General features: G+C 40.6%; 1 protein-coding gene across 2 annotated transcripts in view; it reads right to left on the bottom strand.

Moving 5' to 3' along the window:
* LOC114274562 (GDSL esterase/lipase At1g29670) overlaps positions 1-26,412 on the bottom strand; it is a 33,403-nt gene extending 6,991 nt beyond the window's left edge. The window contains exons 1-2 of one of the 2 annotated variants that reach the window (XM_028216522.2): positions 25,965-26,412; positions 22,675-22,917 (exon numbers count right to left, since the gene is read on the bottom strand). In XM_028216522.2, coding sequence (XP_028072323.2) covers positions 22,675-22,917; positions 25,965-26,378 — 657 coding nt within the window. In that variant the 5' untranslated portion in view covers positions 26,379-26,412. The remainder of the gene's footprint in view (positions 1-22,674; positions 22,918-25,964) is intronic. The other variant, XM_082917678.1, reaches the window with a different exon arrangement.
* Positions 26,413-26,862: the final 450 nt, after the last annotated feature.

Genomic DNA, 26,862 nt, shown 5'->3' with positions numbered 1-26,862 from the left:
CTGGGCCTCAAATAGGGCCTTGATCGGGCCAGTGGGCTGGGTCGGGGACTGAAAAACCATGGTCCAGGCCTTAGCCCACAGGAGAGGTCGAGCCGAGCCTAGTCAGGCTTCGGACCGACAGGCCATTTTCTCAATCCTATATTAGGGCTGAGTAAGGAATTCGTAAAATCCGCAAATTGAATTGGTCCAATCCAATCCGGTATGTTTTGTTTGATTTTTTGAATCTGTAGTTCGGTTATGGATTGGAAAGTTGAGGAACCGTTTCCTACGGATCGGTTCCAAATTTCAATTCATGGTTCTGTATTAGAATCAATCCAAATCATATATAACTTAAACTACATACCATACACGACTGATGCATATCATGAAGTTATTTCTATGAAGCAGTGCTGTTTTTATTATTGTTGCTTTTTTATTTTAGTTTTGTAATTGTTGTTGCCACAGACAATGTTTGTTTGATAGGAGTTTTTATACTTTTTATATGTTGAACAATATATTTATTTACTAAAAATATTATATTTGTTTAAATTAATGGTAAAACAATATGCATGTTCATGTTTAAAAGAATCATAGATAGATTAATATTGAAATAAAAATATTATATGATTTTTCTTTGTGAATAGATTATGTGAAATTAGAATTCCAAATTAAATCAAACTGTATTTAAATAGTTTGATTCAACTTGATTCTATAATTTAAATGAATTAATTTATTTTTAATTTTACCTCAAATCAAATTAATCAGAATTATACTAACCCTTATCCTATACACAACCACCAGGGAGTTACGTGAGAAACGAAAATAAAATAATATATGTACTTTTATATTATAAAACAAAATGTACATGTAAAAATATCTAAGTGAGAAATGAAATTTAAAAATAAAATAAAATAAATTCAAAATGTAGGAGTGTTCTTTATGTAATCATTAGGGGGTTACGTGGTGGGTGGTGGTGGTCTTGAACTGTTCAAACTTCAAGGACACTGATGCCTTTTACAAATGCGGTCAAGGGAGGTCCACTATGGGCGAAAGATTAATGAGGAGTGGGCCTAACTTGGGAGCCAAGGTTCTCTCCTTGCAGTCTCGTACTTGCGTCCGTCCTTGTAGGCCTTTGGGTCTACTTTTAGGCCCAATTTTGATAATCCGAATCGTTCATATTTTATAATTTATTCAGTATATCATACCTGTAAAAAATCAAGTTGATCGGATATCAGAAAGCATGTGTTCGAAAAATTGAACTAAAAACTATTTTTTAAAGAATTTAATAAACAGTTTTCCGAACACATACTTTTTGATATCCGATCAACTTGATTTTTTACAGGTATGATATACTGAATAAATCATAAAATATGAACGGTTCGGATTATCAAAATTGGACCTAAAAATAGACCCGAAAGCCTGTAAGGACGGACGCAAGGATGAGAGCTGTAAGGAGAGGATCCTCATTCCTAACTTGGGGGCTCACATAGAGTTGAGTGCGTAGACTCAGTCACAATTGGAGTCCAAGAAAACAAGTCCGAAAAAGTTAGTTGTGTTTGGTTTGGTTTAAAAATTATAATTTGAGTGCGTAGACTCAGTCACAATTGGAGTCCAAGAAAACAAGTCCGAAAAAGTTAGTTGTGTTTGGTTTGGTTTAAAAATTATAATTTGAGTGTGGAGTTATATTTTAAATTTATTAATTATAAATTTTGAAAAAAGTTTTGAATTTAATTTTGAATTTTTAAAATGAAAAAAATTATTTGGTTATGAATTTTGAAAAAAAATTTCAAAACTTATAATTCAAATAATTATAACCCATAACCAAACACACAACTCAATCCTATGAAAATTCTGTACAAAGCTCGTAACTAAATTTTTTTTAAAATTCAATTAAAAAAATAATTATTGAAAAAAATAATTTTTTTATTTACAAAATTAAAAAATTCTGAAAATATTTTCTATTTAAAATATTACAAAAAAAGTATTATTTTTTTCAAACAAATATATTGAACTAGTGCTTTAAGATTACTTTTGATTGTATATTTCATTAGAATTATATATATATATATATATTTATATTTTTTAAAAATTATTGTCACAAATCAGTTGTTATTTATTTTTTTGTTATTTTCAAATAAATGACCAAATAACTTGTCATTTTCGTATATATAGGCAATCCAAAAATGTTTACAATGTACACAAATTTTTTTAAAAAAATAGAAACGGAGTAGAACTAGGCAGAAATTGGACCGTCGGTCGTCCCATTAGACGTCTGGCCAGTCGTTTCCCCAAACGACGACCCTGTGTGAATTGACTACTCCAGCTATTGCTTTCTGATCTATTCTTTTATGCTTGTTTTAAGCTTCAATTTGACTATAAAGAATCTTAACAAATTCATTTTAAGATTAGTGTTAAACTCATTAGGGATGGCAATTTGAATCCAACTCGATAGGGACTCGACCTCCTAACCTCGATTAGAATGGTTTTTTCTCGAAAAATACCACCGACGGGTTGGGGATGGTATTTGAAAATGAATCCCTGACAATTTTCGAGCGAGAGAAGGTGATAGGTTCCCCGGCCCCGGCCTCTCCCTATCCCAGTTTTCGTTTTAAACTGAAATTACTATTACACCCCTCTCTCTCTCTCCATATATATATATATATATATGTGTGTGTGCGCGCGCGCGCGTGTATGTTTCTCTAGGAATTTTAGAGATACCTATTGAATTTAGAAGTTAACTAAGCTAATAATGTTGGTTGTGCATGTTACTTTGCAAAATTCACGATTGATGTTTTTTTTTAAAGCAAAAAACAAGTGTTGATTGGATTTATTTTTTATTTTTATTTTATGTGGTGTGTGTGTTAGTTTGTATCTTGTTTGTTATGTTGTCATTTAGATGTTTATGTTTAGACATTGTTAGATTATACTTTTATATATATTATTTTTATTTGCTTAAAAAATATAAAATAAAATGGGATATGTAAAATTCAAAAAAAAAAATAGGTGGAGATTTTTCGGGGTCGGGGAAACCCGATCCCCGTTAGGGGACGGGGGTGGGGGGTAATGGACTTCCCGCCGAGGATCGGGAGTGGGGACAGAGAATTTTATACCTTCGGGGATCGGGGATCGGGAGTGTAATCCCCGACCCCGCCCCAACCCGTTGTTATTCCTAAATCGTATAACCAAACAAATTCTCTTTTCAAATCATAATTTAAAAACTCATAAACTCAAAATATAATTTAATACGCAAATCATAATTTTAAAATTAAACCAAACACAACCTTAACTTTTTAATTTTTTTTAATTTTTTTAAAAAATATATATAAAAATAAAAAACATAATATAATTTAAATAAATTAATAAATTGACTTTTCCCTCCTATCTTTTCAAGAAAGAAAGGGACATTTATTTGAAGATCAGGCCTCTCCATTCCTCACTCCACTGGCTCAAATGGCTAAAACGACGTCGTTTTGAGTACAAAACAACATAAAAATGGCCAAAACGACGTCGTTTTGGCCATTTGAGCCACTTTTGAGTCACAAAATTTGAGTTACGAGACATTTTCTATATATAAATGGGGTGGTGTCGCGGGGTGGCATTGAATTTTCAGTCAGATTTGGTAATAATAAAATGGAAAATGAGTGAATTTTTTTTTTTTTTTTTGGGGGATTCAATAATTTTTAAATTGATTTATATTATTTATGATGTGTGAGACTTAGTGGGTGTTTGGGAAGTGGATTTTTTTGTAAGTTTTTTTTAGTTGTAGGATATTATTGGAGAAATTTTTATTTGTGTTTGGAAAGATAATTGAGTTTTTTTGTGGTTGGATGTTATATTTGTGAGGGAAAAAATGAAATGATTATAGAGTTTGATGTGATATTTTGTTTGGATTTTTTTTTTTTTTCGATTTTGTAACCAATTTGTGTTTTAATGAAAAAAAAACAAAAAAAAAACAAAAAACAAACTTTCCAAACAGCACTTTATTTATGTACCTATGGAGTTCACATCATAAATAAGATGAATCATTTTAAAAATTATAAGATCCTTAAAAAGGAGTCTCTATCGTTGTTATAATAAAATATCAAATGCAAAATCGGTGACATGGGACCTCTCTCACGCTCGTGACACTTCTTACTCCATAAAATCACTGTCGAATCAATAATGTTGTAAATTTATAAAATTATTTTATAAATCATAATTATTTTAAAAGTACGACTCACATATTATTAAATTGAAATATATTTTATGATTCATAGCATATTTCTATTCCAATTTCATATAGAGATTGAAGGAGGTGAAAAATGTTGGAAATGGTGGAAAAAATTCTGAGTAAAATCAGAATTTTTTTTCAAGTTTGGTCTATTTTTTAGGTGAGCCCCGAGTGTCGATTTACTCGGGTCAAAGTGGTAACGCGTTTTATGCTGCGTTGTGATTCACGTGGTATATTTGGTTGCTCAAAACCATTACCGAGTGAATGGGAAATTGAAGCCAAAGTGTGCTCCATGGAAATGGAGTTTTGGTGGAAATTCCTTAAGGTTGTAAATTGACTTGTCCCACATTGATTTGGTGGGAAGTTTTGAAAAGGTTTATAAAGCTTAGGGTGAGATACTTGGGGTGTGCCCCAAGGGGTACCCAAGTGTTTTAGAGGGAGAGGTTATAGACAAAATGGGCTAGACCCATTGGACCCAAAAATCACCACACGCACGCGCCGCCGCCGTCCGGTCGGGCTAGGCCTAGGTGCGTGGTGTGTGGTTGGGTTGGGCTTCTAATCTTTTTGGACCAAAAACATTTGAATTTAATTTTATTTTTTATTAAAATAAAATCCAGAATTCAAAAAGATTAGAAGCCCAAGATTATTGTGCTTGCGCCCCTCTCCTGTCGCCACATCTTTAGTTTTCATCTGGCGTTTCAAAGCCTCCATGTCCGCCGCCATCTTCTGAATTAGTTCATCTTGCTCCTTCACGCGATCCTCCAGGGCTTGAGGATCAATCCTCCTCCTTTGCTTGTCAGGACTTTGAGAGTGACGAGGGCTGTTATTCCGCCTTCCCCTGCCACTCCTCCTGGAGTTATGTCGTTGGGGCTCCAGATCTGCCATAGGAGGGACAGAGGGTAATCCTTCTCGCCTTGCGCCCCCGTCTGGAGTTAGCCCGTCGACGGCGGACTGCGGTAGTTCTTCAATGTTTGCCATTGATTGAGAAAAGGAGAAACTTAGTCAAGAGGTTTTTGTTCTTGTCTGTTGGTTCCCACAGACGGCGCCAATTGTACGGGGAGGAAATAATTCTCCTCGTATAATCCTGTTGACCAAGTCCACGCTCCTCCGTACGGCGTCGCTTTATCACCTGAAAACACAAGCGTGAGCTAGCCGGCGGGTGTGTGCCGGAAACCTCTCCGATGCCTAAGTCAGTAAGCTTGACAAATAGACAAAGTTTTATGTTCTCAGAAAGAATTGTGTTCAATTACCTCCTTTAAGGTGATGTTTGTGAGCTTTTATAAGTTTCCTGTGGCACAATCCTAGTAGGACTTTTATTTCTCCATGCAGAGTCCTCCTAGGATTCATACTCCTAAGGATAATGCTTATCCTTTTACACCCCCCCCCCTCCCACTGCTTAAACCAAGTGGGATGGTTTTCTCCATGGCCGAACTACCATTTGACCGAAGGAAAACTGGCAATGCTGAGCCACAAAGTGAGCCGAACTATCCTTAGTTCAGCCCCTCCCTTTACTCTTCCTTATATCGGTTTCTCATCTGTTCATCCCAGTGTGTTTGGACCGAACCAACGACTCTCGACCGGTATAACTCCCAGACCGGTACACCTCTAAGGCCGACACAACTTCAAGGCCGGTCAAACTTCAAGTTGCTCCCTGACCGAAGTAACTTTATGATTCCTGAACCGAAGTAAATTTACCTCCCTGGGCCGGAATGACTTTGTTTCTCCTAGGCCGGAGTAACCTTGCTCTCCTGGGCCGGAGTACCAATTACGGCCTTTTTACTTAGTCCTTTGCACTTTGGGCCTCAAAGCCCAATCACGCAGCTCGGCCCAATTCTTCCCAAAAATTACCCTCTCAATTGCCCTTTAATCCCATCTGTGCAATCATGATTGGGATTACCAGTCTACTGGCCGAGCTAGAGTTTATTAAGCCTTTCCAGCCGAGCTAAAAACCCTTTAACCTCTCCAGCCGAGCGAAAAAAACCCTCGGGCTCTCCGACCGAGCTAATTTTACTTCGGGCTTTACTTCGTCCGGTCAAAACGTCTCTTCAATCACGACTGTAACGCTTCCCTTTCCCTTGCCACGTGGCGGGCTCTAATAGGCCGTGAGCTGTTATCACGCCGCCTTCGTACTTCGAACTTTTTGAACAGTCCCGCCCCTTTTTGCCGCTCTTTTCTCTCTCCTCTTTCACAAAATAACCTTTCTGCCTTTGAACCATTCACCTTCACTATTCTTCGTCTTCTCTCTCTGTGTTCTTGCCGTTCGTGCTCTTCCTTTTCTGCAACAGTTTTCATCTTCAGTCCCTTTTTCTCTAATCTAGTAAGCAAATCTACTTTCTTTCTTGCTCTGTTTTGCTTTTCGCATCTGTATATCTTGTTTTTGTATGTTTTTTGCAAAACACATTTGTATAGTTTTGTTTTGCAACTGTACTTTTACGACAAAATAATAGCAGAGCTCATACGCGCATGAACTTCTGTAAAAAACTAGCCTTAGATCCAAAATTAGGTAGCAACCGAACTAGGATCCCGTTTGCCCGATATAGGTAGATCACTGTAGTCAATAACCGAACTAGAACTTGAAAGTCTCAAAGAGTCACCAACGCCTGACTCACTTTAGCCGAAATAAGATCACCAAGTTTTGAACATATCAAACTAGGAACCTCGGTTTTCAACCGAACTAAGCTTTCGGGGCCAAGCCAGCTTTCTTAGTTTCTAAACCGAACTCAGAAAGCTGCCCCTAGAGGCTCAACCGAAGTAACTTTATTCACACTACAACCGATTTAGGCCTTGGGGCTAAACCAGCTTTCTTAGTTTTTTAGACCGAACTCAGAAAGCTGCCCCTAGACGATAAACCGGTCTAACGAGCAACCTGCTCAGACCGAGCTACCAAACCTTTTGATGAGCCGAGATAGAACCAGTTTTTTGAGGCCGAAGTAGGGCTCTTATACCTTGCTTTTAAATTGTAGCACGGTCCAATGATCTGTGCTTAACCCCTTTGTTTTCTACTTTGCAGACTTAGGTTGCCCAGGCATTCCTTCTTGTGCTCAACCGAGCTACTTGAGTCCAATCTTCCGACCGGGATAACTTATTAATAATTTATACCACAAATGGGTAAGTATAAGTATCTGGTAGATACCCCAGGTGGCATGGCCGAATTCCGAAGGGATTATGGCATTCCAGATGATGTACACCTTACCCTAGCCAAAAAGGAAACCATTCCGTGGAACAACCAAGGCTTTGTCCCCTTTATTGTTTTATCTATTATAGAAACCGGACTAAGGTTCCCGGTCCAGCCTTTAATTTGCGAATTTCTTAGGCAAACCAGACTATGCCCAACCCAGCTATCCACCAATACATACCGGATAATAATGGGTATTGCCGAGCTAAACCGCCAAGCAGGCTTGAACCTCGGTTTAGCCGAAATCTTCCACCAGTACTCCATAGGTTCCAAAGATGATGGCTGGGTTTATTACCTTAGGATACGCCGACGTAGAGAAAAGATAATAAAAGATACCCCGGATAAGGATGTTAATGACGACGACTTCTTCTGGGTATCGGGCAATTTTGAGGATCACCAAGCCCAAATCCCAGGCCGAAGTATTAACTGGAAGAAAGGAGAACCTGGTAAAGTTACTTCGGTTTTATGCATGCCTTCTTTTACTTCGGTTCCAGGCGTTTTGACCGGTCTAACAGTCGTATATTTTTTGCAGACTTGGCCCATCTTGCTTCCTACTATAGTTACCCACATCTGAACACACTTCGAGCCGCACTACGGATTAAAGAAAGAGGTTGGGCCAAGCTTCTAAGCTTTGAACCGACCTACCGATATAGCGGTCGTCGAAAGGCCCGAGTGATCGATTTCCTTCTAGAGGAAGTACCTGAACCGGACCTCAACTTGCCCGAAATACGACTTGTCCCACTTACAGCTGAAGAAGAGATGGCGAAGAAAAGCAGAGTGAGGGCCCTTCTGACCGCAACAACCAGGGCCGAAGTACAACCATCCTTAGAAACGCAGCCTGCCGTTGTGGCCCTCCCTTCTCAGCAACCTTCTTCATCTCGCCCTTCCAAACGTGCCCGATCAGCATCGATTGAACAGCAACTTGTCGATGAGGTCGAATCCATCCCCCAAAGTCCTCAACCTGCCCCCCAACCGGAGCAAACTGACCGAGCAGAATCTTCGAAATGGGCTCCGCAGCTGACCTTCAACGACCGAGACATCAAAGCTACTGATTCGGTTGTTGCCGAAAAAGATCATCTATTGGCTTTTAATCTGGCCAAAAGTGTGTGCCTCCCCAAGGACATGGAGCACCACCTCAAGTAATTGAACACCGAGATGAAGTCCATCCGGTCTACATCGAAGTCCATGATTTTGGTAAGTAGCTCTCTGTTTTTTCTTGTTTGAATTTTCCAACTTTTACTTCGGCTCAAGAGACTCTTCGTTTTGTCAGGCCTTACAGAAGAACAACGTAACTTACAAGAAAGTCCAGGAGCTTAGAAAAACCACAAGGCAGGCAATGGCTGAAGCTGAAGCAAAAGCGGCCGAGCTAGAAGAAGCCGAAAAGAAAATGGCCGAGCTACAAGCGGAGAACGGCCGTCTTGCCGATCTGGTTAGTTCGGCCGAGGCAGAGAGGCAGAAAGCGGCTATTGCTATGAAGGACAAATATCTGCGCGAGCTGGTAAAACTTGAAAAGAGAAAAGATACCGAAATAAGCCAACTAAAAAAGAGCGTGGAGGCGACCGAAAAGCAGGGTTACAAGCAGGGTTACAAGAAGGCGGAGGAAGCATATGTGAAACAGTGCGATGCTGCCAAGGAGTTGTTCTTCAAGTGCGGCTGGAGGGCGGCCATTGAGAAGCTCGGTCTTGATCCACAGACCGAGGTTTGCAACCCTCCAGCCTATTTTATACCGAGCTCTCTTGCGGACTACGCCAATGCCCTGCAACAAGAGTTTCTGGAAGAGTCAGAATCCGATGACTCCAGTTCTGAAGATACTCCGGTCGATAATGTGGACCAGCCAGTCCGGTCAGAGCCCATTGTGGAAGACCTAACAGTTGGTCTTCCCAGTGAAACCGTGGTTCCAGCCGAAACGACTCTCCCAATTGTGAATGAGCTTCCTCAAGAAACCGGTCTTCAAGTTGATGGTGATGCAGCTTTTGATGCCGAGATTGAAGATCTTTTTTCTTGATTTTTTCTTCTTTTCATTGTTGCTCTTTGCCGTTGTAACCGAACTATGAACCTCCTTTGTAATAGTTTCAATGAATGAAAAATTTTGCTTCAACTCTTGTTCCGGTTCTGATATGTATGTCTGTACTTTGTAATGCCTTCAGTTACTCCAACTGTTATTTCGGTTTTGGCTGGTTAAACTAAGGATAGTTCCGAGCTGCGTGATTGGGCTTTGAGGCCCAAAGTGCAAAGGACTAAGTAAAAAGGCCGTAATTGGTACTCCGGCCCAGGAGAGCAAGGTTACTCCGGCCTAGGAGAAACAAAGTTATTCCGGCCCAGGGAGGTAAATTTACTTCGGTTCAGGAATCATAAAGTTACTTCGGTCAGGGAGCAACTTGAAGTTTGACCGGCCTTGAAGTTATGTCGGCCTTAGAGGTGTACCGGTCTGGGAGTTATACCGGTCGAGAGTCGTTGGTTCGGTCCAAACACACTGGGATGAACAGATGAGAAACCGATATAAGGAAGAGTAAAGGGAGGGGCTGAACTAAGGATAGTTCGGCTCACTTTGTGGCTCAGCATTGCCAGTTTTGCTTCGGTCAAATGGTAGTTCGGCCATGGAGAAAACCATCCCACTTGGTTTAAGCAGTGGGGGGGGGGTGTAAAAGGATAAGCATTATCCTTAGGAGTATGAATCCTAGGAGGACTCTACATGGAGAAATAAAAGTCCTACTAGGATTGTGCCACAGGAAACTTATAAAAGCTCACAAACATCACCTTGGAGGAGGTAATTGAACACAATTCTTTCTGAGAACATAAAACTTTGTCTATTTGTCAAGCTTACTGACTTAGGCATCGGAGAGGTTTCCGGCACACACCCGCCGGCTAGCTCACGCTTGTGTTTTCAGGTGATAAAGCGACGTCGTACGGAGGAGCGTAGACTTGGTCAACAGGATTATACGAGGAGAATTATTTCCTCCCCGTACAATTGGTGCCGTCTGTGGGAACCAACAGACAAGAACAAAAACCTCTTGACTAAGTTTCTCCTTTTCTCAATCAATGGCAAACATTGAAGAACTACCGCAGTCCGCCGTCGACGGGCTAACTCCAGACGGGGGCGCAAGGCGAGAAGGATTACCCTCTGTCCCTCCTATGGCAGATCTGGAGCCCCAACGACATAACTCCAGGAGGAGTGGCAGGGGAAGGCGGAATAACAGCCCTCGTCACTCTCAAAGTCCTGACAGGCAAAGGAGGAGGATTGATCCTCAAGCCCTGGAGGATCGCGTGAAGGAGCAAGATGAACTAATTCAGAAGATGGCGGCGGACATGGAGGCTTTGAAACGCCAGATGAAAACTAAAGATGTGGCGACAGGAGAGGGGCGCAAGCACAAGACGCCCCCTCGCCACTCAGAGAATCATAGTAGGAATACTCCACCCTCCCAAGGAAGGAGCAGAAGCCTCAGGACAGGCGACACTCATTCCTTATCTTCCAGGACTCGTCACTCCAGGTCTGAGAAGACGAGATCCGAAAGATCATACACTGAAGGAAGCACGTATTGGCCTTCACATTCACACCAAACCAGATCTAGACAAACAGAGCTGCCCAGGTCATCCGACTTACGAATCGTGCTCGAAGAAAAAGCACGATGCAAGGAGGATGCCAGGGCAAGGGACCCACACCGAGTCTCGGCCTTACAACGGTTGGCTCCTCGGACGCATGGAAGCGTCGAGGTTGGAATGCCAATACCGCGACCGGCCTACGAACCAACGGACAAAGCATTGGCAAGACTACAGACTTCGCCGTTTGTTCCAGCAATCGAAAACGCGCCCCTACCATCAGGCTTCCTTCAGCCAAAATTCAATACATATGAAGGGAAGACGGACCCGTATTCACACCTGAGCCACTTTCGCCAAGTCATGGCTGTGTACAGGCGAAACGAGGCCTTAATGTGCATACTCTTCCCGTCAAGTCTTGGCAACCTAGGCTTGACTTGGTTCGAAAAGCTCCCAGAGGGCAGCATAGCCTCCTGGGCCCAATTGGCAGAAGCGTTCGTAACGAGGTTTCGAACAAACACTAAAACACCGGTGGAGATAGACCAGTTACTCTCCATCGACATGGGTGAAAAAGAGACCCTCAGATATTACAACAGTCGCTACTGGGAGACATTCAACCAGATTGGAGACTGCCCCACCAATCTAGCCATTGCGCAGTATAAAAGAGGCCTTCCAGTCGGAAACAGACTAAGGGACTCGATCACTATGACGCCACCCCTTACCATGGAAGCCCTGATGGAGAGAGTGCATCAGCACATCAGGGTAGAAGAGGATGGCGCACGTGCCAAAGTAAAATCTAGTGCAACCACGGTACCAGAAAAGAAGGCCTCAGTAAAGGTCAATACAGTAGATCGGCAGAATAAGAACGGGCGTGGCAGACGAGATAACGGAGAAGACCTAGACAAAAGATGGTTGAGAATCCGCACTGCCATAACAACGGTGTTCAAAAAACCAATAAATCGAATTCTGAGCGAAATAAGAGACGAGCCTTTTGTCAAGTGGCCAGCCAAGCTGGGAGAAGCTTAGAAAGACTATGACGACAGATCACGGTGCACCTTCCACAAAGAAAAGGGGCACCGAACTGAGAATTGCACACCACTAAGACAACACTTGGAAGAACTGGTGGCAGCAGGCCACTTGGACAAATATATTGAAGGAGGTACACAGCCAGCCCCCCAGGATCATAATAACCCCAATGGGATGCCGATCGACGCCCCACCACAAGGCATCATCAATGTAATACATAGAGTCTTTGAACCTGAGCGTGTATGCGAGCTCAGGGGATCAATCAAGAAGGCTGAGCACTTTAGGGAAGTATTAAGTGCCCAACCTGCCATCAAGAAAGGGAAGACAGAGGCGACAAACGTCATGTCTTTTTCGGATAAAGACCTGGATCGAATATATTGTCCTCACAATGATGCTCTGGTTGTCACTCTCCGAGTCAAAGACTTTGACGTCAAGCGGATTCTGATTGACCAGGGTAGTTCATGTGAGATCATGTACTACGACACATTTAAACAACTGAAGCTGCAAGACAAAGACTTGGCGCCTGCAGTTTCTCCCCTGATTGGATTCAACTCCATGCCAGAGTGGCCTGTCGGCAAATAATTCTTCCAGTCAGAGCAGGGAGTGTAACAAAACAAGTGGAGTTCTGGGTATTGAAGGTCCCCTCCACATACAACATCATCTTGGGCAGAACATGGCTGCATGCCATGCGTTCGGTAGCGTTATCATACCATCAGGTAATGCGGTTCCCCAATGACACCGGTATAATTGAAGAAGTCTATGGCGATCAGACCATGTCAAAACAATGCTTCGCCACAGCGAATGGAAGCCGAGCGGCCAAAGGATACGTTCATTCGGTGGAAGAACCAAAAAGTAATGAACTATTCGCGGACGTCGGCAAAGAGGCTGATCAGAAAGCGGTGGAGGACTTGGTGGAGGTAAAAATAGATGAGAAGAACCCGGATAAGTTCTTCTTGCTTGGCTCATCGTTGTCCAGCACTGAGAGATTAGAGGTCTTGGAATTCTTGACCTCTAATATCGAAGTGTTTGCCTGGACGCCTTATGACATGCCAGGTATTGATCCATACTTCATCAGTCACCAACTCAATGTCCACCTATCCGCCAGACCAGTCATCCAACGCACACGCAGATCGGCACTCCACCACGCCGAAATAGTGGCAGAAGAGGTAGGCAACCTGCTGGAGGCAGGAGCAATAAGAGAAGTGCACTACCCAAGATGGATCTCCAACACAGTTGTAGTGCCAAAAAAGAATGGTAAATGGCGTGTCTGCGTCGACTACAAAACAGTCAACACGGCGTGCCCAAAAGATAGCTTTCCTCTACCAAGGATAGATCAACTGGTGGACCTAACGGCAGGACATAACCGACTTAGCTTTCTGGATGCATACAGAGGCTACCACCAGATCGCCATGCATGAACCAGACCAGGAGGTCACATCCTTCACAACACCAAGGGGGTTATATTGCTACAAGGTCATGCCCTTTGGCCTAAAGAACGCATGGGCGACATTCCAACGGATGGTCACCAAGATGTTTGAACCATTGTTAGGCAGAACAATGGAGGCTTACATCGACGACATGGTGGTCAAAAGCAAGGATGAGAATGACCATCTTAAAGATCTAGGCGAGATGTTCCAGATCCTGAAGAAACACAAGTTGCGCCTCAATGCGTCCAAATGCGCATTCGGAGTTGGATCTAGCAAATTCTTGGGCTTCCTGGTGACCAACCGAGGTATAGAAGCAGACCCCTCTCAGATTAAAGCAATCCAGGAATTGGAGAGACCAAACTCAGTCAAAGAAGTGCAGCATCTCACTGGTATGGCAGCTGCGCTCAACCGGTTCATAAGCAGGTCGTCAGACAGACTACGACCATTCTTCCAAGCTTTAAAAGCCAAGTTTGAGTGGGATGAAGAATGCGACCGAGCTCTGAAAAGCTTGAAGGAGTACATGTCTTCCCCACCACTACTTGTTACTCCAGTACCTGGTGAAGAACTCTTTTTGTACCTGGCAGTCTCTCAGCACGCAGTCAGCGCAGTGTTGGTTCGTGCAGAAGGAATACAACACTTGCCCATCTTTTATGTCAGCAAGACATTGTTGGGAGCCGAAACAAGGTACTTGCCCTTGGAGAAACTAGCATTAGCATTAATGATGGCATCCAGAAAATTGGCGCACTACTTTCACGCCCACACCATAGTCGTCCTCACAGCCTTTCCACTAAAAGCTCTGTTTGAAAGGGCGAACTTTAGTGGGCGAATTTTGAAGTGGGCAGTAGAGTTGGGACAATTCGACATCAAGTTCCAACCCAAGACCGCAATAAAAGCCCAATCTTTGGCAGACTTCGTCGCAGAGTTTACTCCTGGAAGTCATCATATCTGCCCAGTCGACCTGATTGACACAACCGAACTAGGGACAGAAGTTGACGCCGGAATAGCGCAACCCCTAGTAGAAGGTAGTCAATCAAGCACCAGGGCAGACCATACTAAGGACAACAAGGAAGAGACAAACAAAGGCTCACCAGCAGTTCAAACAAAAGACGAAGGGCAGACAGCCAACATGGACCTTGAAGAAAACACCATTCTTGACCTCACGACATCATCTGATCCTTCCACTTGCTGGAAACTATTCGTTGGAGAGATGTGGAAGTTCTTTGTGGATGGAGCATCCAACCGACATGGTGCAGGGCTTGGCATAGTCCTCATCTCTCTAGACGGCCTGGTTATAGAGCAAGCAATCAACCTTGGCTTCCCAGCATCCAACAATGAAGCGGAGTATGAGGCGCTTCTCGCAGGACTCAAGTCAGCACACTTCATGAAGGCAACCGAACTAATGGTATACAGTGACTCTCTGCTGGTGGTAAACTAAATTTCTGGCGAATACGAAGTAAAGGATGACAGAATGGCCAAATACCAAGAGTTAGTCAGAACAGAGATCAAGAAATTTGATGTAGTAAGAATAGAACAAATTGGCAGGGAGGAAAACAGCCGAGCGGACGAACTAGCAGGCCTTGCCTCAATGGCAGATACATCAATCCCTCATCCATTACTCATCGACTTCTTACCAAGACCAAGCATAGAAGACCCCGAAGCAGAAGAAGTATGTTGCACAGAATTAGGCCCTTCTTGGATGGATCCCATCATCCTGTTCCTAAAAGACGGCATCCTACCAGAAGAGAAAAAAGAAGCCAACAGAATAAGGGCAAAGTCGCAGCGATTTTGGCTATCTCCATCTTTGACATTATACAAGAAGTCGTTCTCTGGGCCTTACCTCAAGTGCGTTCATCCCAGCAAAGTAGAAGCATTCCTGTTCGAAATACACGAAGGGGTGTGTAGAAGTCATCAAGGGGGAAGGTCGCTCGCTTACAAGGCTATTTCGCAAGGATATTGGTGGCCATATATGCAAGCAGACTCAGAGAAATATGTGAAGAAGTGTGAAAAATGCCAAAAATTCGCGCACCAAATACATCAACCAGCAAGAGAACTCCTACCATTAACTAGCCCATGGCCTTTCGCAATGTGGGGCTTGGACATAGTAGGACCACTTCCAACAGCGCCCGGGGGCAGAAAATTCTTTCTCGCAGCAACAGACTACTTCACAAAGTGGGTAGAAGCAGAAGCATTGGCGTCAATCAAAGAAAAAGACGTGAAGAAGTTTGTTTGGCAGAATATCATCACTCGGTTTGGCATACCAAAAGCACTGATCTCAGACAATGGTACACAGTTCGACGGCAGAATCTTCAGAAGCTTTTGTGAAGAGTACAAGATAGAGTTCTACAATTCTACACCGGCATATCCTCAATCAAATGGGCAAGCAGAAGCATCAAATAAAGTCGTCTTGGATGGACTAAAGAAAAGGCTAGAGAAAGCAAAAGGCAAGTGGGCGGAGGAACTTCCTCACGTTTTATGGGCTTACCGCACCACACCTCGGCGATCAACAGGAGAAACACCATTCTCCTTAGCCTATGGAATGGAGGCAGTAATCCCACTAGAAGTTGGCCTCCCCACAATTCGAAGCGAAAATTTTGATCCAAACTTAAATGGAGAAGCCATAGCCTTAGAACTCGACCTTGCAGAAGAAAGAAGAGAAAGAGCACTAGTCCACATCGCCTCATACCAACGAGAGTTAATCAGAAAATACAGCAAAAAGGTGCATCCAAGACAATTCAAGATTGGGGATTGGGTACTACGCAAAGTAATGGGAAACACCTTGATCCCAGGAGATGGCAAGTTAGGCCCAAATTGGGAAGGTCCTTATAAGGTGATTGGGTTAGCAGGCAAAGGGGCATACCACCTAGAAGACAAGGATGGCAAGGCAATCCCTAGGCCATGGAATACGGCCAATCTCAAGTTATTCTACTTTTAGCTTTTCTTTTTCAAACATATGTAATTTTCTCTTCCTTCAATAAAATGAGAAATTCTTTTTAGCACAAGTTGTTCCTTGTAAAAGTTAGCTTTAGTAAAGATTAGGCGCATTGCAAGCATTTTTATTCTAAGTTAGCCGGAAAAACTAACTTAGAGGTTGGCTGGAATAAACCAACACCCTTCCTAAGCCCAGGATAAGGATCCAGGCTGTAGGACATTTGGTCGGAATAACCAAAAACTATAAGTTAGCTGGAAAAACTAACTTCGATGGTTGGCTGGAATAAACCAACTCTTGTTACTCTTCAGCCGAAGTAAGTGCAAGGCTGAAGAGTGGTTGGCTGGAATAAACCAACTCCTGTTACTCTTCAGCCGAAGTAAGTGCAAGGCTGAAGAGCGGTTGGCTGGAATAAACCAACTCCTGTTACTCTTCAGCCGAAGTAAGTGCAAGGCTGAAGAGTGGTTGGCAGGAATAAACCAACACTTGTTACTCTTCAGCCGAAGTAAGTGCAAGGCTGAAGAGTGGTTGGCTGGAATAAACCAATACTTGTTACTCTTCAGCCGAAGTAAGTGCAAGGCTGAAGAGTGGTTGGCTGGAATAAACCAACACTTGTTACTCTTCAGCTAAAATAAGTGCAAGGCTGAAGAGTGGTTGGCTGAAATAAACCAACACTTCTGACTCTTCAGCCGAAGTAAGTGCAAGGCTGAAACTGGATTGGTTAAGATTAAACACTCTGTACTCCTCAGCCGAAGTAATTATATCGGCTAAGGAGTGGTTGGCTAGTAAGCGTAGTTTAACCAGCCAAAACCGAAATAACAGTTGGAGTAACTGAAGGCATTACAAAGTACAGACATACATATCAGAACCGGAACAAGAGTTGAAGCAAAATTTTTCATTCATTGAAACTATTACAAAGGAGGTTCATAGTTCGGTTACAACGGCAAAGAGCAACAATGAAAAGAAGAAAAAATCAAGAAAAAAGATCTTCAATCTCGGCATCAAAAGCTGCATCACCATCAACTTGAAGACCGGTTTCTTGAGGAAGCTCATTCACAATTGGGAGAGTCGCTTCGGCTGGAACCACGGTTTCACTGGGAAGACCAACTGTTAGGTCTTCCACAATGGGCTCCGACCGGACTGGCTGGTCCACATTATCGACCGGAGTATCTTCAGAACTGGAGTCATCGGATTCTGACTCTTCCAGAAACTCTTGTTGCAGGGCATTGGCGTAGTCCGCAAGAGAGCTCGGTATAAAATAGGTTGGAGGGTTGAAAACCTCGGTCTGTGGATCAAGACCGAGCTTCTCAATGGCCGCCCTCCAGCCGCACTTGAAGAACAACTCCTTGGCAGCATCGCACTGTTTCACATATGCTTCATCCGCCTTCTTGTAACCCTGCTTGTAACCCTGCTTTTCGGCCGCCTCCACGCTCTTTTTTAGTTGGCTTATTTCGGTATCTTTTCTCTTTTCAAGTTTTACCAGCTCGCGCAGATATTTGTCCTTCATAGCAATAGCCGCTTTCTGCCTCTCTGCCTCGGCCGAACTAACCAGATCGGCAAGACGGCCGTTCTCCGCTTGTAGCTCGGCCATTTTCTTTTCGGCTTCTTCTAGCTCGGCCGCTTTTGCTTCGGCTTCAGCCATTGCCTGCCTTGTGGTTTTTCTAAGCTCCTGGACTTTCTTGTAAGTTACGTTGTTCTTCTGTAAGGCCTGACAAAACGAAGAGTCTCTTGAGCCGAAGTAAAAGTTGGAAAATTCAAACAAGAAAAAACAGAGAGCTACTTACCAAAATCATGGACTTCGATGTAGACCGGATGGACTTCATCTCGGTGTTCAATTGCTTGAGGTGGTGCTCCATGTCCTTGGGAAGGCACACACTTTTGGCCAGATTAAAAGCCAATAGATGATCTTTTTCGGCAACAACCGAATCAGTAGCTTTGATGTCTCGGTCGTTGAAGGTCAGCTGCGGAGCCCATTTCGAAGATTCTGCTCGGTCAGTTTGCTCCGGTTGGGGGGCAGGTTGAGGACTTTGGGGGATGGATTCGACCTCATCGACAAGTTGCTGTTCGGTCGATGCTGATCGGGCACGTTTGGAAGGGCGAGATGAAGAAGGTTGCTGAGAAGGGAGGGCCACAACGGTAGGCTGCGTTTCTAAGGATGGTTGTACTTCGGCCCTGGTTGTTGCGGTCAGAAGGGCCCTCACTCTGCTTTTCTTCGCCATCTCTTCTTCAGCTGTAAGTGGGACAAGTCGTATTTCGGGCAAGTTGGGGTCCGGTTCAGGTGCTTCCTCTAGAAGGAAATCGATCACTCGGGCCTTTCGACGACCGCTATATCGGTAGGTCGGTTCAAAGCTTAGAAGCTTGGCCCAACCTCTTTCTTTAATCCGTAGTGCGGCTCGAAGTGTGTTCAGATGTGGGTAACTATAGTAGGAAGCAAGATGGACCAAGTCTGCAAAAAATATACGACTGTTAGACCGGTCAAAACGCCTGGAACCGAAGTAAAAGAAGGCATGCATAAAACCGAAGTAACTTTACCAGGTTCTCCTTTCTTCCAGTTAATACTTCGGCCTGGGATTTGGGCTTGGTGATCCTCAAAATTGCCCGATACCCAGAAGAAGTCGTCGTCATTAACATCCTTATCCGGGGTATCTTTTATTATCTTTTCTCTACGACGGCGTATCCTAAGGTAATAAACCCAGCCATCATCTTTGGAACCTATGGAGTACTGGTGGAAGATTTCGGCTAAACCGAGGCTCAAGCCTGCTTGGCGGTTTAGCTCGGCAATACCCATTATTATCCGGTATGTATTGGTGGATAGCTGGGTTGGGCATAGTCTGGTTTGCCTAAGAAATTCGCAAATTAAAGGCTGGACCGGGAACCTTAGTCCGGTTTCTATAATAGATAAAACAGTAAAGGGGACAAAGCCTTGGTTGTTCCACGGAATGGTTTCCTTTTTGGCTAGGGTAAGGTGTACATCATCTGGAATGCCATAATCCCTTCGGAATTCGGCCATGCCACCTGGGGTATCTACCAGATACCTATACTTACCCATTTGTGGTATAAATTATTAATAAGTTATCCCGGTCAGAAGATTGGACTCAAGTAGCTCGGTTGAGCACAAGAAGGAATGCTTGGGCAACCTAAGTCTGCAAAGTAGAAAACAAAGGGGTTAAGCACAGATCATTGGACCGTGCTACAATTTAAAAGCAAGGTATAAGAGCCCTACTTCGGCCTCAAAAAACTGGTTCTATCTCGGTTCATCAAAAGGTTTGGTAGCTCGGTCTGAGCAGGTTGCTCGTTAGACCGGTTTATCGTCTAGGGGCAGCTTTCTGAGTTCGGTCTAAAAAACTAAGAAAGCTGGTTTAGCCCCAAGGCCTAAATCGGTTGTAGTGTGAATAAAGTTACTTCGGTTGAGCCTCTAGGGGCAGCTTTCTGAGTTCGGTTTAGAAACTAAGAAAGCTGGCTTGGCCCCGAAAGCTTAGTTCGGTTGAAAACCGAGGTTCCTAGTTTGATATGTTCAAAACTCGGTGATCTTATTTCGGCTAAAGTGAGTCAGGCGTTGGTGACTCTTTGAGACTTTCAAGTTCTAGTTCGGTTATTGACTACAGTGATCTACCTATATCGGGCAAACGGGATCCTAGTTCGGTTGCTACCTAATTTTGGATCTAAGGCTAGTTTTTTACAGAAGTTCATGCGCGTATGAGCTCTGCTATTATTTTGTCGTAAAAGTACAGTTGCAAAACAAAACTATACAAATGTGTTTTGCAAAAAACATACAAAAACAAGATATACAGATGCGAAAAGCAAAACAGAGCAAGAAAGAAAGTAGATTTGCTTACCAGATTAGAGAAAAAGGGACTGAAGATGAAAACTGTTGCAGAAAAGGAAGAGCACGAACGGCAAGAACACAGAGAGAGAAGACGAAGAATAGTGAAGGTGAATGGTTCAAAGGCAGAAAGGTTATTTTATGAAAGAGGAGAGAGAAAAGAGCGGCAAAAAGGGGCGGGACTGTTCAAAAAGTTCGAAGTACGAAGGCGGCGTGATAACAGCTCACGGCCTATCAGAGCCCGCCACGTGGCAAGGGAAAGGGAAGCGTTACAGTCGTGATTGAAGAGACGTTTTGACCGGACGAAGTAAAGCCCGAAGTAAAATTAGCTCGGTCAGAGAGCCCGAGGGTTTTTTTCGCTCGGCTGGAGAGGCTAAAGGGTTTTTAGCTCGGCCGGAAAGGCTTAATAAACTCTAGCTCGGCCAGTAGATTGGTAATCCCAATCATGATTGCACAGATGGGATTAAGGGGCAATTGAGAGGGTATTTTTTGGGAAGAATTGGGCCGAGCTGCGTGATTGAGCTTTGAGGCCCAAAGTGCAAAGGACTAAGTAAAAAAGCCGTAATTGGTACTCCGGCCCAGGAGAGCAAGGTTACTCCGGCCTAGGAGAAACAAAGTTATTCCGGCCTAGGGAGGTAAATTTACTTCGGTTCAAGAATCATAAAGTTACTTCGGTCAGGGAGCAACTTGAAGTTTGACCGGCCTTGAAGTTATGTCGGCCTTAGATGTGTACCGGTCTGGGAGTTATACCGGTCGAGAGTCGTTGGTTCGGTCCAAACACACTGGGATGAACAGATGAGAAACCGATATAAGGAAGAGTAAAGGGAGGGGCTGAACTAAGGATAGTTCGGCTCACTTTGTGGCTCAGCATTGCCAGTTTTGCTTCGGTCAAATGGTAGTTCGGCCATGGAGAAAACCATCCCACTTGGTTTAAGCAGTGAGGGGGGTGTAAAAGGATAAGCATTATCCTTAGGAGTATGAATCCTAGGAGGACTCTGCATAGAGAAATAAAAGTCCTACTAGGATTGTGCCACAGGAAACTTATAAAAGCTCACAAACATCACCTTGGAGGAGGTAATTGAACACAATTCTTTCTGAGAACATAAAACTTTGTCTATTTGTCAAGCTTACTGACTTAGGCATCGGAGAGGTTTCCGGCACACACCCGCCGGCTAGCTCACGCTTGTGTTTTCAGGTGATAAAGCGACGTCGTACGGAGGAGCGTGGACTTGGTCAACAGGATTATACGAGGAGAATTATTTCCTCCCCGTACATCTGTCATAATATTAATTGATTAAGATTAAATTTATAAAATTATATAAAAATTCTCATGATTTATTATTTTTGTAAAATACCAATAATAACCTCCAATTCCATAGAATAGGGTTAATAATCCGAAGTCTGTCATGAAAATGCATGTTGTATGCTTAGAAGTGTTTTACAATTTCATGAGAAGTTAAAAAATAATTTTGCAACTTTTTTCTCACTCTCCTCTTTAGAGGACATTGGAAATTACGTTAATTTATATTTTTTAGTTATAATAATTTTTTATTACGTTAAGTATTTCATTAGTTATAATATTTTTTGTTGCGTTAATTTTTAATAAAATTATGTATTTTATAATTAATATTATAAAATTTTGTGATAAAATTATATAAATTTATAATAAAATGTAAATAGTATGTAAATGTACCCATAAGCTTTTCCAAACAGAAAACAAAATAAATACCACTACATCCCTTCTTTTTATCTTTGTTTTCCCCTCTCCTACCAAACTATTATTCTCTTTTGTTTTTTTGCCAAACACTATTATAGATAAAAGTGTGCATCATCCACGTGTTCAAGTCCTATACATTCTCTTCCATATTGTTTTGTTTTTGTGGTGGAAAACGCTATCTTGGATGAACGATTAATAGGGTTAGGATTACGAAATTTTTTTAGATTGTATATTTTATTCTATGTTTAGATTGTGTTAGAATTATAAGGAGAAATTAATAGTTCAGACTTTAACTTAGGTCAAGTTTGGCATGATCGAAAAAAGACAAAAAGTCAAAAAGTCACTATCCTAAGTCACATCACCTCTCTAACACATCACTTCAAACCCAACTCAAACCCAACCCATAAACTAGGCCTTAGTCCTTTAATTTATATCTCATCTTTTTCTATGGGATTAAATAATTCATCATATGTGGGATACGATATCCGAAAGAATTGTTAATCCGTACTTCAATTGTTTAACCAAATATCAAATTAATAATTTTATTAGACTATTAATCCAATCCAAAACTCATATCCATCCAAACAAATATGGCCTATAAATTCTAAATTTTCTACTAAATAAATAATCAAATACCTTATATAGGAGATATGGTATTTATATTTCATCATTTATTTATAATGTCTACATTTATACGAGACATTTAATAATTAATTTAATAAAAAATTTAATATCCTCAATATTATCATTTTGTGTTGCCTCATGAAATCAAAAGTCAAACAGTTAATAAATGAAACTGAGCAAAGCCATTAAAGAGGGCATGAATGAGATACGATACATATGAATCAACTCACTCACCTTGAGTTGGGCAGAGAGGGTGGTGATGAGATTGACAGTGAAAGCTTCAAGACTCACATTGTTGTTGTTGATGCTGGATTTCCTCATAAAGTAATTGAATGTGTAATCGTTCCCACCAGTTCCCACCACAATCAAGTAACTGGGCAATGATTCGCTGCTCTTGCACCCCAGCTGCCTCTCCAAATCAGGCAGTGTCACTCCCTCAAAGTTTTTGATCTGTTGGTTTAAACTTATCACTTGGCCCTGAAAATGCAAAATCCATGATTAATTATAAGGCTTGACCTTGATCTGGTCTAACTTATATATATATATATATATATATTGTTTTTATTTTTTTATTTTATAAATTTTTTTTATTAAAATTGATGATTCAAACATGGATTAATAATTTTGCTGTATCTTATGATATGATAGGGTAATTCATTTCGCTACTTGTGATCACCATAGATATATTGTGAATTTTTCTAAGAATTTTTTTTTTTGTATGTATATAAAATTTGTTAATTTTAAATTTACTTGTGTTGAAGACAAACTTAATAGATTGATAGCTAATTGAGTTACAATAGGAGAAATTATCATACAATGCTAATTTCAGAAACTTATTATAGATTTATAAAATAAAAAAAATTACAATTATAATTATTAATATTTATAAAATTTACCTTTTACTTGTAATAATTTTTCAAACAACTATACTACATCTCCAGATATAGTAACGCCATTTAGACCCTAATGAGATGGAATAGAGAGAGAATAAAAAGAGGAAAGATGAGGAGTGTGGTTTCACCCCTACACATGGTCCATTCCATATCATTAGGGATGAAAGAGGAAAGATGAGGAATGTGGATTCACCCCGTCACATGGTCTCATTCGATATCATCATCCCATGATAAATAAATTATGATTGTTCTAAGGGTCAAATTAGAAGAGAGATTTTAACCATTGATGGCCCTGGGAAGTGGGTTTAGGAATTTTTTAGGCCAAAATTCAAAATAAAATAAGTTAAAATAATTAATAAGATAAAATATTACATTAAATTCATAATTATTTTATTTTTTCTCTTGTAAATATCACATCTCTAACTATTAATAATAATAATAATCATATTATCAAACACAAAAATTTTAACATACTAAAATAACTAAAAATTAAAATAACTTCGTAAAATAGCCAACTTCCAAAACAAGGCCTATATATGACTTTCAAAAAAATAAGAAATTCTTTTAGTACACACTAGTTGTAAGGTGTGTAATATTATGTATTTTATGATAATAATATGTACTTTTTTTATCTAAATATTTTAGAATCACAAACTATTGTAACCATAATATTTTATAATAATGTTAGATTTTTTTAAATTCTAAATTACAAATTATTATAACTTTATAAATAAATAAATAAATAAATAAACGTAGTATTTATCATGTTACAGAATAATATAAATAAATAAATTTATATTATTTTATAATTTATGTTACAGAATTTTATTATATTACTGTAAAATGCATATTATAGTGTACATAGAAATATCTCCCTTGAAATTTTGAGATAATTAATCGAGTTTTAGTTTTAGGAGGCCTTAAATTCAACACTTATCACTCTCATATCTATTTATGTATTGTCATTCACCTTGCTCCGTTACTTGTTTGATTCTCCATATGCAAAATAAAATCAAACATGAAGAAAATTTCATCTTGGCATACATAGTATAACCAATTTTTTAATAGTTTAATCTTTATGTGATAATTGATTTTTTGTAATAATTGATCATCTAACAATGGACTGGCAGATGATGAGTGGTACAGTGACGGTAATGCAACACCAAAACTTGAAAGCGAGCACATTTAAGGGCTGTTTAGGATGACTTAAATAAGTGCACTTTTTATCTTTTTACAAAAAGATGTACAGAAAAGTAGAGAGATGATGTGATGGAAAAAAGATAAAAAGATGGATTATTTTGCAATTGCCAAACTTGGCCTTATTTTGCATCAACTAATTGTTGGGGATTTAAATATTTACTAAAAACAACACTTAATTATAAGCTCAATCTCACTAAACATATCAATAAAAAAATCATGGAATAAAAAATCAAAGAATGGTAAATAATAATAATAATAGTATGAAAAGAAAATGGCTTGTGAGATTTATCATGACAAATTGGCATCCCAAAGTCAGAAAAATTTTAGAGAACCACAAAAAAATCCCAAATTAATGGTGTAGATTTAATTTTTTTTTTATTGTGGACACACTTCATGAATGAATCTCAGTCAGAAATTTGAGTTTATAGACTCACGGAAAATTATATTTATCTTTTCCGTGCAAGTTTTACCGGATGATGTACAACTTTAAAATATAATTCAGAATCTCATAAAAGTGTTTGTCACATTACACACATGACACAATGAGCAACAAATCAGAATGCATAGTCTGTGTTAGATTGCCCAAATATATATATATATATATATATAACAATGATTATATTAAAAAAGTCTCGTTGAGATAATTTTTTTGATTTTTTTTATTTTTGTGAGAAAAAAGTAAAATGATTATGGATTGGATGTGATGTTTTGTCTGATTAGACTAAAAAATCTATTTTGTCTTTTTATAATTAAAGTAGCCAAAAAACTAAAAAGTCTAACATGCCAAACGAAAGCTATGTATGCATGAAGAGGAAAAACGACCGAAATTTTCATTGTATGTGAAGGATAATACTCGATAAATAAAGATAATACTTTATAAATAACTTGCGTACAGTATGGTGTGTACCGTAGTATGTACCCATTCAGAGTACATATTCACAAATTTGTGCCTTTAAATTCGAGAAAATTAATGAAATATTACCCTCTAACTTTATGTAGTAAGAGAGATTCAAAATTTGTTTTTATTTTTATTAGCTAAGATCCCTCAATATTTTCACAGAGAAAATTTGTCTCAGAGAAATTTCTCCGAGTCCAGTTGAAATTTCTTTGAATCGGGCAAAATTTTTCTGAGTAAAATTATCTCTGTGAAAATATGAAAGAATCTTAACTACTACAAAAATATTATATATCATCTATCTTATAAAATCTTAATATCAGGGATCTTAAAAATTTCCCTTCAAATTAAGGAGGTTGATCCTTTCCATCTAGATTTTAGATTGGAATATGTTGATTGGATTCATAGGCTTATTATAGGTCCCATTTTGATAATATGAAACGTTCATTTTATAGAGCACTCTATGTATTTTATCTACATAAAAAATTAGATCGAAACAAATAAACAAATCAGAAAACAAAACGAAGAAGACTTACTGCCAGAGAACCAGTATCATCAAGAATACCAGAAGCACCAGAAGCATAGTTGACACCATGAATGATCCTACTCCCCTTTGTTGTTGGATTGGTGAATGGTGGAATATATGAAGGAAGGTTGAGTTGATCACCCAAAAGGTCAATCACATTCTTGCCATTAGTAAATCTTCCAGAAGGACCAAGAGGGAAGTCTATTCCATATGGCAAGTAATCAGCCTTGGCCATTGATTCTTGGAGATAGTTGTTGTTTCCATTGTCAACCAGTGAGCTCCCAAACACAAACATTCCTTTGATCTTAGTGCCATCTTTCTCTCCACCACCACCACTACTACTACTACATGGAGATGGAAGGAAACAAGCAAGGAGAGAGAAAGATAACAAGAGAAGATTTGGGGAAGTCATTCTAGCCATCATAACGTTGAAAAGGTGGTATTGCAAAATTGAGGAGAGGGGGAGGGGTTTTTATGGGAAGCCAACTCGTCTACCCATCCACCAATAATGGGAAAATATTTTATTTAACAAAATGTGTCATTCAATTAATTAGGCTGATGTGTATTTCTTCACTTATTATTTGTTACACAATAAGTGTGAGATATGAAAAGTCATTTTGTGATTTGTTTGAAATATTAAGTGACGTGGCTAAGCTCATAGAGGCCATAGCCCACTCTAAACAACTCAAGCCCATCACTTGGAGCCCAGTACATAACCCTGCTGGTGGAATCCAGAACAACTGGAATCCAGCATGGCACAAAGAGCCAATGACATTCAGACACACGGCAGGAGAAGGACAAGCCACATCAACAGACAAAGATCTGTAAAGTTATTGTCACTGCACATCACCATTAATGCAGCCCATCACTGCATTTATTATAACAACACCTCTCCGTTGGAACAGGAC

This window comes from Camellia sinensis, chromosome 3 (assembly GCF_055761805.1).
Source record: "Camellia sinensis isolate YWXY chromosome 3, ASM5576180v1, whole genome shotgun sequence".
Classification (NCBI taxonomy): domain Eukaryota; kingdom Viridiplantae; phylum Streptophyta; class Magnoliopsida; order Ericales; family Theaceae; genus Camellia; species Camellia sinensis.
The sequence above is the reverse complement of the archived record's forward strand: the minus strand, read 5'-3'. Positions and strand labels throughout refer to the sequence as shown.